The sequence below is a fragment of the Triturus cristatus genome, chromosome 11 (assembly GCF_964204655.1).
Source record: "Triturus cristatus chromosome 11, aTriCri1.1, whole genome shotgun sequence".
Lineage (NCBI taxonomy): Eukaryota > Metazoa > Chordata > Amphibia > Caudata > Salamandridae > Triturus > Triturus cristatus.
Genome location: NC_140594.1, coordinates 57,980,873 through 57,997,297, shown reverse-complemented (window position 1 = coordinate 57,997,297; position 16,425 = coordinate 57,980,873). Strand labels below are relative to the sequence as shown.

Genomic DNA, 16,425 nt, shown 5'->3' with positions numbered 1-16,425 from the left:
CGCCGCGCTCACCCCACACCCCCCCAGCGCCGCGGCGCAATTTGCGCCGCGGCGAAGGGGTTAATAATAACCCTGTAGGCATGCATCCCATCATCTGTAAGCTTCTTCAGGGTATCAGGGTTACTCATCCCCCAAACATAAGTATTCATTTTTGTGGGATGTGAAATTGGTCCCAGATCTTTTTGAGAAGTATAATGATCAGTGACCAGAAAACAGTTGTTAGCTAGCCATGTTATTATGCCTCACTGCTTGTAGAAGGCCTTCAGATGTGAAAGTTCTGGATATTGCATGTGGAGTATTTACTTCAGAGGGAGTTTCTTTTACTCTTACCAGCAGGACTAAAACCTTTTCAAAGTCTACTGATTATTATGCATTTCCTGTTAACGATAAACTGTGTGTGGTCAAATGTTAAAAAACATATGAAGATAGTACTCATGCATTGAGAAATGATGCTTCAGGTCATTTATTGATCGCTTTTCACAAGCCCTTTAAACCAGTGTCCTCTGTCACTATAGCCAGATGATTAAAATCCGTAACGACAGAAGCTGGGATTGAAACTCAGGTGTTTGGATGTCATTCTGTTTGAGGTGCTATGGCTTCCAAATCCTTTATGTTATATAATAAAATTGGCTGACAGGTCATCTGATTCTAGTTTTAAACAATTTTATTACAAACCGGTGGGTGATATTGCCTCTGCGGTGCTCAATAAGCTTTAAACTAGCATAATTGGAGCCTCCGATCCTACCATAGAATAAAAGATTTGCCAGAATTCACACCAAGAATTTTCATTTCTATTAAGGACAGAGAGGCGATGATTATCCCACCCAGGACTATCAGTCATTCGATTTGAATACTACTTGAAATTGACTATTTTTATCTCATTGTTTATCCTACCTGTATTCTTAATTATCTGTGGTAAATAGATATTACGATGCCTTATTTTCTTTTGTAGGCTATGATCAGAAGACAGAATGAAAATATTTGGATATCGTTCCCAAAGTTGGCGCTTCACGCTTCAGTTACGCGCTCTTGTTCGCGGAGGTGATGTCCGAAGGAATTGTCCCTTCAGCTTCAGTTTTGTTATCGTTGGTCTTTAATGTTGTTATGGAATACAGCTCAGCAAAGATAGAGGCTCTCAAGATGGTGCTCACTGTACTTATATGGTCAAGTGGTAATAATTGGTGGTTAATGGCCAGAGCATCATGGGTTATGTAGTTTGTGTTATATGTAAGATGTTTTTTCAATGGCTGCTGTTATTTGGGTAGTAAAGAAAGAGAGCATAATCCTCGCCTCTGTGTCCCTAATAGAATTGAAAATTATTGGAGCAAATGTAAATTTGATAAATGTAAAATGTAAATTTGATACTTGTATAGCGCACTACTCACCCGCAAGGGTCTCAAGGCGCTTGTACGAATACCACTGTGGAACCCATCCTGGCTTTCCCTGTGAGGCGTCCACTCCTGGGCACCCCCAAGGTGGAGGCCAGGCATCCTTAGCGTTGTGGGGGCCGTTGTGGAGATTAAACAAGCTATTACCCAGAGTTGCAGAGTGGGACTCCATGATTGGAATAGGCACCGAGGCGAGAATTATCAGGTCCGTGGAATTTTTGAGCCCAAGACCCGCCGAGGCGGGGAATTGAACCCTGGTCCCGGGCTAGACCTCTGAATCAGGGTCTGCCGCTCTAATCATTGAGCCACACTTCTCCACAAATGAAAACAAATTTTTTACTCAGTGCTGCCTTGATATGTCATTTAGACACGTGCTTCCCAACCCACACTCTCCTCGCGCTGTCATCGTGTAAGTAGACACAGAAAACAGACTTACGGACTTAAAAGTCAAAACAAACCGAAGGCGGCCTCTCCGTTAGAACCCTGTGCTGACATTTCAGGGAGGAAATAGAAGGACAAATGGTACGTTGGTTTATTGTACCTGTACTGTAAGGAAAGAGCGGCGTACATCTTGGAATAGGCTTTACCACTTTACTCGAAAAACAACTGCGTTATAGCTGCCAAGGTTTCACATTGTTGATGTGAGACATTTTCATAGTATCAGTGTACATATGAGTGACACTTAACGACAACATGTGACACTCAGAGTGACAGTTTCTCATGAGCAAAATCAAGCAATGAAGTCCATGGGAACAGATAAATATCGCAAATAACACGCAATATAACAAAGGGATCTCTGTGCCAAAATTAGTAACTCACTGAGCTATCCACATAAAACGCGGTTCTGTGATCTGCATGGTACACCTTTTTTTGCTTCTGCCATATACACAGTATCTGATCACCCCCACCCTTCCATCCAGCTCAGCACTAGGTGCACAGTGCGGCTGAAGTGCAACTAAAAGTAACAAAAGGATCTCTGTGACACAAGCAGTAATTCACTGCTTCAATCCTCATAAAATACAGTCAGGTCTGTGATAAATGTGTGGTACGCGTTCTTTGCAGCAGGATTATTAACTTTCAGCATCAGTGAGTCAAAACTGCCAGTAGACAAAACTCTAACCTCTCTCAGCAGGAACATTATTAACACAAGCGTTATTTATTAACTTGCCAAGTTTCTAAGAATCACATCTCTGTGCTGAGGCTGCCTGCTGCAACGGGCTGCCGCTGAGGTGTCCATAAGTCACACTGGCTGCATACTGCTGATGTGGACGTCAAGGTGGAAGTCTGTCCCAGTGAGGAGCTCACAGATTGGTGGCACCGCTGTTTTGACTTCAGAGCTGTACCGTGTGCCTTTTAAAGAAACTGTTCCCATGAGGCATAGGGTCAGACTGATTTGCATATGGCCATGTCTGAACTGGGGTTGCTGAGTGAGCTAAAGAATGATGATAGATTAAACCCAGATCAGTTGACTGGGGGTGAGTGCTTGCATTGTTCAACACTCCGTCCATCATCCCCTTTGGTTTTGCTTTTAAAGAAACTCAGCGGCTCTGCTCTCACCATAACGGAACATAAAGTTACCCCTGGTGCCACCCTACACTCACACACCAGATAGGGCAGCAGCAGGTGTGTAGAGGTCAGGAAGGGAAGTTGTCCTATAACTTCATTGAAAGCTCTGGTGGGCACAGCAATCCCGTTGTGCCCAGGTCCTTGTGCAGGAAACTGAAATAAAAAATATCCTGCTGCGCAGCCTGTGCTGAGTTCGGACCCTGCAGCGGTATAGTGAGATAGAGTTCACCGACTTGAGAGGTGCCAGCGACTCCACTGTGAGGTCAGGAACCGAAGATAGAAAAACAGGCAGTGCCCATGACCTGTGGCGTAGGAAGGGGGGTGCGGTGGGTGTGGGCCGCCCTAGGTGTTATCAGGTGTTTTAAACACATTTTTGCCATTTTGTCAAGCCGGGGGTGACAAGTGTCATCACTGAGGGGGGTGACAAAATGGCAAAAATATGTGTTTTAAGCACATATTTTTGCAATTTTGTCAAACCGGGGGTGACAAGAAATTTTCCACACCGGCTACCACCTGACCTTGCTACGCCACTGCATCTGCGTACAATGGAACCCAAGGCCACCAAAAGTATCAGAGAAACTAACGGTGGGTTGGGTGGTGGCACCCCCAGATTCACTTCCAAGCAAAGAGGTATTTATATGTCTGGAGACAAGGGTTGCCACCTGGCCTTTTTTTTTAATTGAACTGGAATTTATTGTTAAGACCAGGCCAGTTAGAATATTGGGTAAAGCAGACATAAGAACATAAACCTAAAACAGCAACACATAAAAAGATCAATAAAAAAGTATTTGAGAAGTATATACATCTTTACAAAATGACTATTGAAAGCTAATTGCCATGTTACTTAGAAATCCTGATAATTATACACAAATTATTTTTCACCTACCACTCATGGCTGCTTCAGAAAAGCAAACCATAAACGAATACTGGGTACTTTTCCCTAAGAAAGGTGGCAACCATACTGGCTGCCCTCACCTCACAGATGCCTGGCCTGGACACATGCGCCCTCTTTCTTATGAACGATCTGTGCACCCAGGATGGAAGTAGTTTGTGGGATATGTGATGGTGACAATATGCATCACTGGCTTATGGGGGCCGTGGATTAATGGTTACCGGCCACTGTTAAAAGTTCTGGCCGGTCTTTGCCTCCTGCTCCTTGGTTAAATGAAATGCGAAAATCTGAGAAAAAACACAAAATAAGGTTGTTGAAAGTTTTTGGAGAAAACCCTATACAGAAGACTCCAAAAGCAACTACAAAGTAGCACCAAAAATATCATGGGCTTTGTAAATCTGCTCGAGGTGACTTCTACTCAAATAAAATCTTAGTGACTCAAAACTGTGCAAAAACACTTTTTAAGGTGGGGAAGGAATTATCAGATCCCTGTAAATCGCCAGCTTCTCCCCCTCTGCCCCACACACAATGTAAGGAATTTGCCCTCTTTGCTAAAAAAGTTGGAAATTTTCATTCACAATTGGCTACCGACCATTTACAGAGAGTACAATCGAACAATGCCGAGATATTAGCCGTTGTTCAGAATCCCACTTCTGTTGATGGCCATAACGCTCAGCCTATTGCTAGCCATTCATCTAAACTTAATACTTGATCCCCTCTGAACATTACATCTTTTAATTGTATTCTCCAGTCCATTAAATCGGGCTTCCTGCTAGATCCTCTTCCCCCCCATTTGCCTTGTCAGCTGGACCGTAGCTCACTATCCATGATTATGGACCTTCTTAACGCTTCTCTGAATGAAGGGGTGGTTCCCCAGAAGTGGAAACACGCGATGGACCTTCCTCTCTTAAAAACTAGAATTTAGACTCCACTAATTTGTTCAATTTTTACCCTATTTCTTTGCTGCCCATCTTCTCTAAAATCCTGTAGAAATATGTTAATGGCCAGCTAACCTCTTTTTGTAGAAGGGCAGAACTTCCTTCATTCTTCTCAGTCCGGCTTCATGATGGGTTACTCCATGGAATCCACCGTTTTGGGGGTAACCGAGCTGCTAAGGCAGCGCTTGGGTGTGGGAGAAACAGCAGCACTCATTCTATTAGATCTCAGTGCTGCCTTTGACACTGTATTAGGAGAAAAAGAGGAGCCATACGTGTAGGATAGGTACAATATCACAATTTTTACAATCACGAAATTGGAATTATGGGTGAATTCAGAAAATAGAAACAATTTATTTTCAATGAATTTAGAAGCAAAAATTATACAAAAAAGGGGTGAGTGAGCAGACCGTGACGAGGTAAAAGGAAATCAGCCGATTTCCTTACCACAGGCAAGTGACTTAAAAAGTGACTGTGTATGTAAATAAAAAAGTCACAATCAATTAGCATCTCATACTCAACAATACGATACAGATTATAGTATAGAGTTAGAGACGTGTGTCGACGACGTTTCGATCCCTATAAGATAGTGGGATCTCATCAGGACAAGGCGATGGAATGGGTGCCTGGGAAGTATGCAATGATCATGGTTGAGGAAGCAAAACCGATGTTGAAGGGACGACCGGCAGGCAGCTGTAATCCCGAGGCGTTGATTAACGCTATTGGTCAGCGTCCAGTGAAGAGGAGATGCGGGTATCCCCTCTGGGATATCTAACCGGGAGCTCAGGAGGGCAGGGAGTGGCGCCTGCGTGATGGTAGATGGAAGGGGCACGTAGGGGCTGGTCGGATCACAGCGGGATCGGAGTGGAACAGTGTCCACGTGGGGTAGAGAGCGGCGCCTCGAAGGGCGCGATAACCGGTCAAACGGAACTCGCGTTGATAGTGCAACACCGGTGTGAGCAGGTCAAGTGGGAGGTTCGTGGCCAATGATGCGAGTGACACTGTGTCTCATCCCATCCTTCTGGATGGGCTGATGGCACTTGGTCTTAATGGTGTGGCCCTGAAGTGGTTCCGTTCCTTTCTTAGGGACAAACCTTTCAGGTTTTTTCTTCATCTGCCAGGGCCAAATCCCAAGCCCTTTCTTCTGGAGTTCCACAGGGCTCAGAGCTGAGTTCGATGATACTTAATATTTATATCCACCCGTAAGCAGAGGTGGTAGAAACCTATGGGCTGTCTCTCTTTGCCTATGCTGATGACACCCATATTATTTTCTCTTTGTCAGGGGCAGGGGTCCTCTGATCTTAGCTTGGGCTTGAGTAAGATTTCCTTCTGGATGCATAACAACCTACTCAAACTCAAGAGGGATAAAACAGAGGTCATGATTTGGGCAGGAGGCCTGATCTTTAGGGACCTCGTCACTGGCCTGTTTCTTAAGTTGTTCCACCTACACCTTTGGGTAAGATTAAGAAGCTCTGTTTTATTATGGACGAATCATACTCTATGAAACCACAAGTGGCTAAAGTGACAGCCATTTGCTTTGCGGTACTTAAATGGCTAAGATAGATCCTTTGGCTGATTCCCTTTTCTGCGCAAAGGACAGTGATTCAAGCTCTCATTATCTCTGGATTGGGTTAAGGCAGTATGCTATACCTGGGAGCAGATAAATCCACAATCGCAGTAAGTTTTAAGCTTTATGCTACATGTTCAAGGCAAAAGCCGGAGTTGGTCCAAAAACCTTCCCAACAGAGCCAGTTTATTGTACCCAGATTTTGCCCGTCCCGTATGAAAGGCCGTTTTTTTGCCTATTTCAGCCCTCAATTTTAGAACTCCCTTCCAGTTTCATTGAGGAACTGGGTGTCTCTCTGCTTTTCAGAGGCTTAAAGACCTGGCTCTTCCAACCCACTTACTTATCTTTTTGCATCCCCCCTATTCTGCCATGCCCTGGGAATCCCCGTGGGGTAGCTGTGCACACTGTAAGTTCAGAATAAAAATAATAATAATAATGGTGCAACCGTGTATTATAAGGAATAAAGTGCCCCTGTTGTACATGATGAGGATATTGCATGTCACTTCAGAGTTTCATAACCTTATGAAGGAACTTGGCATTTGCCCTCTTTCCCCAATATCAGTGGTTATAAATTGTGGTCCACGAATCCCCAGGGGTCCATGAAACATTCCCAGGGGGTCCACAGGCAGCAGTTTTAAAAGCATTGCAAAGTTGCTTGTATAATTAGTAGTTTTTGGGCAACAATATAAGTGTCAAGATAACTCGGGTGATCAATGTACCTACTGGAGAGAGATGGGAGTTTTGTCCAGTGGCAACTTTGACTCATCTAAGGTAGCACAGACGGTTAATGTGCCTGCTGCAAAGAATGTGTACCATGCATTAAAAAGAAAAAATATATATGAATATCTCAGTGGGTTACTACTTTTGTCACAGAGATTCTATTGTTACTGTGCAGCTCATAAGTTACACTTGTAATCTAGCACAGTGAGCTACGAACTGCCATCAAAGAGCTGCATGCAGACTGCATGGAACAAGTTAGTATATTATGTTTTTCCCAGTCTTTCATTATCCTGATGCTGCTGAAAAAGGTTTGTTTGGGTAGACATAATTCAAATTATTAAAGTCAATGGTAACCGCTGTGTTATGTTCTGAATCCTGAGTTTGTGCTTCTCCAGACCAAGCACTCAAAAAATGCCTACCAGTACAGATAATTGTAATTGTAATTGCAATTGTAATTGTAAAAGTATTTATTAAGCGCGTTTGCTGCCCGCAGGCGTCCAAGCGCTGGGTTGATCAGAGAGGTGAAAGATGAAGGAGCTAAGAAACGCAGGATTTGGCGAACAGCAGTGTCTTCAGGTTTTTACGAAAAGAAAAAAGATCTGGATTGGAACGAAGTGAGAGGGGGAGAGCATTCCACAGCCTGGCGGCATTCAAAGAGAACAGCCTGCCCCCCGACCTGGCTCGCTTCACTCTGGGAATGACGGCAAGGAACGCCTCTGAAGACCGAAGATTCCTGTTAGGGTGGTAGGGGGTGACAAGGTCGTTATTAATAGCTGGGCCAGTTTTCCAAAAAGCGCGGTGCGACAGGCACAGTGCCTTAAAGGCCACACGCTGCCTCACTGGCAGCCAGTGGAGACTTTTTAAAGCAGGTCTAGCCGACTGGGTACGCGGAACTTTCAACAGAGAACGTGCTGCACAATTTTGCACAACCTGCAATTTTCGGAAGGTCATCTCAGGAGCCCCCACATATAGGGCATTGTTCGAGTCCAGGCGAGACTGTATGAGACCTTGTACAGCCACCTTTTTTGCCTCTAAGGGAAGAAGCGGGAGAACCTTCCTCAAGACTCTAAGTAGACCAAAGCATGAGGCGGACAGTTTTTTGGCTTGGGTGGAAAAGGACAGTTTATTGTCCAGCCATACTCCCAGGCTTTTAACACTTTCCTTAGGGGAGGGGGGGGGTCCCAGAGTACTGGGCCACAGGGAGGTGAAGGGTACCGGAGAGGTTGGACCAAGGAGCATGAGCTCCGTCTTTTCTCCATTTAGTTTGAGGGAGGAGGCGGTCATCCATCCCTTAACATCCTCTAAGCATTTTAACAAATTGGTTGGGGAGTGCCTATCATTCCCGGTTGTCAGCGAGACCACGAGCTGGGTGTCGTCGGCGTAAGACACCATTTTAATGCCATACGGTTCGACAACGCCCGCCAGCGGTCCCATGTACACGTTGAACAGGACCGGGCTTAGGGAGGAGCCCTGTGGTACTCCGCAGCTCAGGGGTTTGATGGAGGATGTTATCTCACCGTCGAAGATCTGAAACGACCTCCCAGACAGGAAGGAATCAAACCACCTTAAAGCATCACCAGAAACTCCGATGTTATGGAGACGGTCCAGCAGGGTGGTATAGCTGACCGTATCGAAGGCGGCACTTAGATCAAGGAAGATCACTGCCACTGATCCTCCCTGATCCAGTATCCTTCTAACTTCTTCGGTGACTGCTAACAAGGCCGTTTCCGTACCATGTTTTGGTCTGAAGCCTGTCTGGGATGTGTGTAGTAGAGAGTGCTCTTCCAGGAACTGGACCAACTGTGTATTTATATATCTTTCTAGTACCTTACTGGCCCAGGGAAGCAGTGAGATAGGGCGTTAGCTGGAATGATCATCTGGGTCTAGACTAGGTTTCTTCAGTAGCGCCCGTATCATGGCTTGCTTCCAAACTGTGGGGACGGAGCAGGCAGAAATTGACGCATTCAGAAGATCTAGCACCACAGGCAGGGTGGCTTTACTAGCCTGCATCAGTACTTCTGGGGGGGCGAGATCACAGGGAGAGCCTGACTTGACCTGTCGAGCCACTTTACTTAAAGTGTCGAGGTCGAGCGGAGGGAAGTGATCAAGACAAGGCCGATCAGGGTGGCAGGGTGAGCTATGAGGGGGAGGATTAATCACGTCCGTAGATGTTGCTGTAATTGAAAAAGAAGAGTAAATTTTTAAGACTTTATTGTAGAAGAAATCTGCAAGCTCGTTGCATTGGTCCTGGGTTTTTTTAGGAGGGGGTACCGTGTTGGTACCAGTACATTGCTTTATAATTTGAAAAATTTCCTTGGGTTTAGATTGTGCTCCTAAAATTTTCTCAGCATAGTAGGTTGCCTGGGCTGCTCTGATCCCTTCTCTATAAGCTTTAATCTCCTCTTTATAAGCGACCTTTTTGTCTGGAAGGAAGTCTAAACGCCAGGCTCTCTCTCGTTGCCTGCAGCGGCGCTTTAACTGTCTTAGAGAGTCAGAGAACCAGGGAGCAGATTTCTGTAGTCTCTTCGAGGAGGATCTATGAAGCGGAAGGATCGAGTTTAACGAGTGATTGATCCAATTTTCATAGTTGACATTTGCCCTATTAGGGTCTAGGCAGGGTGCTGGGCGCGTAGCGTCCAGATTGTGCAGCCAGGTTTCCAGAGGGAGTTTTGGCCAGTTCCTCCTGGTGATCGCTTGCGGAGGTACTTTGGAGGTTTTAGATGAGATCCAGGTGAATGAGACCAAGAAATGGTCTGTCCATGGAAGAGGGATGGGTTGGTCAACAATTATATCCGGGCAGTTACTGAATATGGGGTCCAGTAAGTTACCTCTTTCATGGGTCGGAGCTGCAACCAGCTGGGACAGTTGGAGAGCTTCTAGGTCATCTAAAAGTTCCTGAGCAATGTGGTCTGACGAGGAGTTAAAATGAAGATTCAAGTCCCCTAGAATCGTGTAGGTCGCGGAAGAAAGAGTTCTTTCAGCTATAATTTCAGGAAGAGATCTGTGGAATATTTTTACAGGTTCGGGGGGGCGGTAGATCAGGGTGCCTGAAAAGGAGCTGTTTGCGTTGAACTCTATGCAAAAAGCTACACTCTCGCACTCAGAGATGGTTTCTGCAGTAGTGCGGCATCGGTAATGGTTCTTTAATATAATTGCCAGACCTCCGCCTCTCCCTACCTGTCTGTCCTGTCTAAAGATATGATAGCCTCCGGGTAAAGCTAACACCACGTCTGGCTTTTGCTCCTCGAGCAGCAGGGCAATCTGTGTGCTGTGTTTTGGTAGGGAGCGGCAATTAAGCACATACATCCTGTACTTTTGTGTCGCAGCCAATAAGGGTTTGCGGAAGGAGTGTTTGCACCCTGGACATCGAGCGGGTAGCTCTGTGGGATCAGAAATATGGGAACACTGGGGCGTGGCAGTCCTGCCTATGCTGCGTAAGGCCGCCCCGCTATAAGTCCTACTCTGTATTTGGTGGGAACCAGGGTTTGTGGCCCCGGGGCCCGGCTGGTCGCGGACGGGCGCAGACGGGCTTGACTTGTGCGCGACTTCGGCGCGCAGTCGGCGCTCCCGCTGCGCTCGTCCGCTGCGCTTGCGTAGACAGCACATTTGAGGTGAGGGGTTGTGGGCGTGGCCTATGAAGTGGGCGTGGCCTCGCAAGAGCCGCGATGGCGTCCCTGACCGAAAGCTGTCCCAAACAGCGGAGAACCGCTAGTTTGTAAGATCCTGTCAGCGCTTCAGCCCCAATTCAAGCACAGGTGAGAGTGCGTGTGAGTGAGTTAAAAACACACAAAGATACAACAGTTTTAAAAATTCTGCAAATTTAACATGTGTATTCTACACCTTGTAGTCCCCTTTGCCTTATGTAACCTTTTCTATACACTGATTGACACACGTATGATTCATTGTCCCTGTATGTGTGTGACGTAAAGTTCTCTGACACCCTACACTGATATGAGAGGTGCTATAAAACAAATGAAATACATGTGACAGAGAGCCTATGGAGAAATAAGAGGCACTGTTGGAGGGTGATAGTGAGGGAATCATTGAAGAGCCCCAACAAAGAGTGTTATATCCTGGGCACAGTAAGGTCATCATTTACTATGCATTAAAAGCAAATACAATTCAATATAATAAGACAAATGTGTTGCAGAATGCACCATTTCTTCCCCAATTTTCTTCGGGCAAGGCCCTCCAAAGCCCCCTTTGTAGTGGTCAGGCTCACTTGCTGAACTTGGTGTGCACCGTACGGGGACTGGTCTGACAACATTTGCAAGGGCTGCTTTGGGTTTCCAGTCAGGCCCCGGCCCAAACATTGAAAAGTAGGTTGCCGAAATGCAGCACCAACCTTCCTATTAAAATGTTTAGATTTTTGCTAATTTTAGAAATATATTCGAGTATTTGTTTGGTGTGCACTTGTTTGAGTATTTTTTGAGAATTACTGTTTTAATGTTTGAAATGTAAATAGTACAAATTGCTTGGGGGTCCCTGGATTCCAGTAGTGACTCAATGAGGGCCCTCGGGAGTCAAAAGTTCGGGAGTCACTGCTTTATATGATTATGGAACTCCTCAGTGACTTGCAATATACTTATAATGTACTTCATACCATATATAATAAACGGTATTCTGCAAATCCTGTATAGCCACTTATCTCTAATTCCTTTATAATAGGCGACTTGTGATGCACCTATTGGCTGTTTATAAAGAAAAGACGTCAAAACTCAACTGCAATAATTTATTACAGTTGAGTTCAGATGTCACAATGCTTGCTGCCAAAGCCAGCAGCCGAGGTGAAAGGCATGTCAGGCCACAGAGCTCTGTTTTTCTATCATGCAGTGACAAGCAGAAAGAAAGTTTATTTTTTACACTCCTTAGAGATTTATAGAGAATCTTTCTGCATGTTTCTATAAATTCTAAGCTAGTGTGGCTTCTTTTTTTTTAAACTGACTTGTATTGAACTGATTCTTATATGTTTTTGCAAAAAATATGAAACAGGTTTTTGATGTTTTAATTTTGTGCTATGGTGTAGTGTGCCGCTTGTGGTGGGAGAGCGGCTGCCGGCAGGAGCACTAAGGAGTCAAAACACCAGGCTACTCCGTGCGTGCATAAGACATCGAGTGTTCTTACGCTCTTTTATTTATACCCTCGGCCGTGCCCTGCCTTGAAGGTTGAGGTACAATACATCTGTGTTGTGGGGAAGACATGGTGGCCGGGTGGATCACTATATATGAGTTCTATTTTTATTCTTCATGTTTCCAAACATGCTCTCTCTTTCATAAGAAAGAGCTATGCACCAAGAGTGTAAATGGCTTGTGGGAAAGGTGATGGTGTGACCATGTATTATATGGGATAAAGTAACCCCCTGCTGTACATGATGAGGATATTGCAAGTCACCTCGGGGTTTCACAACATTATAAAGGAACATGGCCATTGGCCATGTTCCTCTATATGGGTACGGAACTCTGAGGTGACTTGCAATATCTTTATCATTTAAGGCAGGGGGGTACTTTATCTTTTATATAAATAACAATACCAGGGCCAGCTTAAGTGCAGTGTGACCGTGCGGCTGCACTGGGCTCCAAACCTGAGGGGCACTATTTGTGCTCTGACCAAAAAACATGGAAATAAAAGACAGATTATAGGTGCTAACACGGTTGTAGATGGAGAAGTATGATATCCATAGTGCAGCGGGCGTATATCCTTTCTGGAACCAGACAGGCCCTCAAAGACATCTCCTCTGAGTGAGGAGATGTCAGACGGCCCTCGCAAGAGCAGCTTACAAAAAGAGGAGAGACAGCACTGGTCTGTACTTGAGCGACCGTCAAAGAAAACGTACGAACAGTACCGTGACGGAAAACAGTGCTTCCATCTTTCATATGAACAAGCTTTACGTGTCACTTTGCAATAGTTTCCTTTTGTGAACAATCTTCTAATGCCTGTATGTTTTAATGTGCACAGTCTGCATCTGTATCTTTTCAATGTAGAGCGCTCTCCTTTTTCACTGCTGTCCAGATCTATTGTGCCTTACTTTACAGTAGTGCCCTGAAGAGCACTGCCTGCTCATGTCTCTTTACACTACTCTTCTACTGTCAGTAGTGTAGTCAGTGTGTCAAGGGCCCTAACCAAGGGAAGGAAATGGGATCCTGGTCGCTGTTTGAACTGTAACCTATAACATACATGCCGGCAGAGCCGATTTTTCTCCTAAGACTAGATTAAAGATTTGTTTTAGCATCTATGGCTTCATTTCAGCAGTCTCCCATCTAAAATGATCTATATTTCTATGTACGTTATGGAGGAAAATAAAGTCCTCCAATTTATTCTTCAAAAATCCCCTTTGTAGTGTCGAAATGTTGGCATGTATCCGGTTTCACTGGGCCCCTCAGGCCTTTGGAAACGGGTGCCAATGCACCTGCTGCACCAGTGGAAGCTATGTCCATGCCTGTTGTGTTTTGTCTGCCCCTGTCTGTACACTGTTGATCTAATCTGCACAGTATTCCCCTGTCTCTCTTTGTACTCCTCTCCTGGTGTACAGACTGCTTGTGTCTTTACACTGCTATCCCGATATATGCAGTCTGCTTTTTGCCCAATTTTACACTGCTGTGCTGGTGTGTACAGTCAACTGGTCTCTCTTTAGACAGCTGCTCTCGTGTGTACAGTCTGATCCTTACCAGCTTTATGCTGCTGCCCTGGTGTGTAGTCTGTTCGTGCATTTTTGACACAGTTTTATTTATATAGAAAATGTGGCCTAACAGAGCTGCCATCTTTACGAACTGAGGAACTAAGTTTGAGTCTCAAGCTTTCTTCAGAACTATTGTCCCTTTTGGTATCTGTGCTCATTGTCTTTGAAAAGGTCAGACACACACGGGCCTAGGCTTCAAACACTTTCTCTTTGGGTCTTGAATGCTTCAAATGTCAGTCTGTTGTTGCATTTCGTTTTTAAAGTCTCACTCTTCCAAGCAGCATGCCCTTGGTTGTGCGTCCCCCGGTATTGCACCTGTCACTGTGTGTGCCATTCAATGTTTTGCAGCAGAGTCTGCTACTCAATGTGCTATTCTTTCCCTCCTGTGAGGTGTGCCTCAAGACGAAATGTCTTTCTTATTTAAGGGAATACAGTATATACTACATTTTAAATGTAATGCGCCCAGAAAAGCATATACTGAGCCCACAAATAAGCATCAAATTAGCTCAGTTTACTGCATGAGTTTAAGGTACGAAAAAAGGTTGTGTGGAGGTGGCGCCAACAAAGATTGTGGCAATGGGCGCCACCAACTCTAAAGCCGCCCGGCCCTGACCCATGCATACACAAAACCGCACAGTAAAAAACACATTCTTTGTTTTCATAATACATCTTTCCCGGCTGTCACTTAGAAGGCGGACCTAAACTCAAGTAAACGCAAAATAAACTGAGCGTTGCCTTGTTACGTCATTCAGACAAGTGCTTCCCAATTCACACTCCCCTCGAGCTGTCATCGTGTAAGTAGACACAAAAAACAGACTGCCAGATTTAGAAGTCAAAACAAAACGAAAACCCCACGCGGATATTTCAAGGTGGAAATAGAAGGACAATGGTGCGTTGGTCTATTGAACCTGCACCGTAAGGTAAGAACGCAGTGCACTATGAAATAAGCTTTACCAATTTACTCGAATAACAACTAATTAGTAACTAATATTATTTAAAAACTAAATAGAATTAATTCATGCCTCCAAATTTGACATATTTAATTTGAGTGCAATAAGTAACACAATTAAATGTAGCACCTCACTATGATAAATATCCGTTTATAAATAGGTAAGCTCACGTATTTCTCAGTATATAATGTCCATCAGTGGTTTCCCCCTACAGATTCCTGGTACTGCCCATGGAGACCGGCCCATCACTCACCACTCCAAGATGGCGGCCGCGTTGGCAACGTCCGTCTTCTGTGTCGCGGCTCTGGCCCTACGCTGGGCTCGCAGTTTGAATCTGCCCGGGGCCCGGTGTCCTCGGTAATAATGGCGGCGGCGCTACGGTGCCTGAGGGGTTCCGCGCGGGGGGCTCCCCTCAAGAGGGCTTGGCTGGTGGCACCCCGGGGTCTGGCGACAGGTACGAGGAGGAGCGTGTGTGTCTGGGGCCGGTGTGATAGGTCCTTAACTGTCGTCATCATGTAATCCATGGGGTGACCAGACGTGCCCCCCCCCCCCCCCGCTGGGGCAGGAGGCTGTCACTGTGCACCGCCGCTCTCCTCGCAGCCTGTCACACTGTGCCCCGCAACCTGTCACTGGTTCCCTCACAACTACTGTAGTGCGTCTAGCAGGCGAGATACTGTCAAAGTGAGCAGGGGCTCAGGTGCCCCTCCTTCCAAGGGGGCCCCTGGCAACGTGAACTCTCTCGACAGCTCCATTCTTTGTATTTTTGCATCTTAACCGTATTGAATAATTCATTATTGATAGGCCAAATAGGGCTTGAATGAGCAAAAGAATGGGTAATGAAACTCAGTTTTTAAGATTACGCTCCCTACATGCCAACATTTCGGAGGAAGTGGGAGTTTAAAAAATAAATAATACATTGGAGAATGTATGTCTCCCATCGAGTCCTGTTGAAGCAGAGTCAATTTCAGACGGGAATTGGGCCTATTGGCATGTTTGGACACTGCCGACGTCTTGCACACCTTGAACACTGAACTGATAGACCCGGATGACAATGAATACGTCACATACAGCTGTTTGTATTGATTAGCAGTTTTCCATACCTTTGACTAGGCTCAGTGTATAGCCAGGCGCGTCACACAAGGCAAAGTTACCTGCAAGAGGTTAGAAGAGAGAGATAACATGTAAAATACACTGTTTTGTGACCTATCCCCCCGGGGTATGAGTTGGCACTGAAGCAACAGGCATATACATTATTTTAAAGGTATCATCAGAATATATATTTCTGATGGGCAGAGGATACAGTTCCTGACCCAGGGGTCACAAAACAATTGATTTAAAGGAGTGACTGCATTCTGATATTGGCAGCGGCCCCCTGATATGGCCAGTTTCTGAGCCAGAGTAAATTGTTTTAAGGGTAATCCAGACTAACGCACGCATAATGGTTGTATTCGTGTGGAGCTATTGTATTGTGATCAGGAGTCAGACTGGCTGATATGATCACACTTTTTGTATCTTGACCTCCCTAGCTGCTGCTTGTAATGCAGTTGTAAAAAGGACTGGGTGTATTTGGTATTCTGACCAGTAGAGAATTTCTATATTCCATCTTCAATAGCACAATATTTTGAATACATTATTTCAAATAATTTTCTTGATGAAGGATTTAGTACAACTTTGATGCCCTCAGTAAAACAAGGAAACTTCTAATTATGGCGCAGTGCGAGGTCAATCAGT

At 45.2% G+C, this 16,425-nt stretch overlaps 2 protein-coding genes across 2 annotated transcripts in view; one reads left to right on the top strand and one right to left on the bottom strand.

Annotated features, from left to right (window-relative positions):
* The window catches only part of LOC146783226 (catechol O-methyltransferase-like), a 265,986-nt gene extending 251,020 nt beyond the window's left edge, over positions 1-14,966 (bottom strand). The window contains exon 1 of the mRNA XM_085634279.1: positions 14,948-14,966. The gene's annotated coding sequence lies outside the window, so the exon portion shown is untranslated. The remainder of the gene's footprint in view (positions 1-14,947) is intronic.
* A 25-nt stretch (positions 14,967-14,991) lies between these two features.
* TXNRD2 (thioredoxin reductase 2) overlaps positions 14,992-16,425 on the top strand; it is a 683,633-nt gene continuing 682,199 nt past the window's right edge. The window contains exon 1 of the mRNA XM_085634274.1: positions 14,992-15,148. Coding sequence (XP_085490400.1) covers positions 15,058-15,148 — 91 coding nt within the window. The 5' untranslated portion in view covers positions 14,992-15,057. The remainder of the gene's footprint in view (positions 15,149-16,425) is intronic.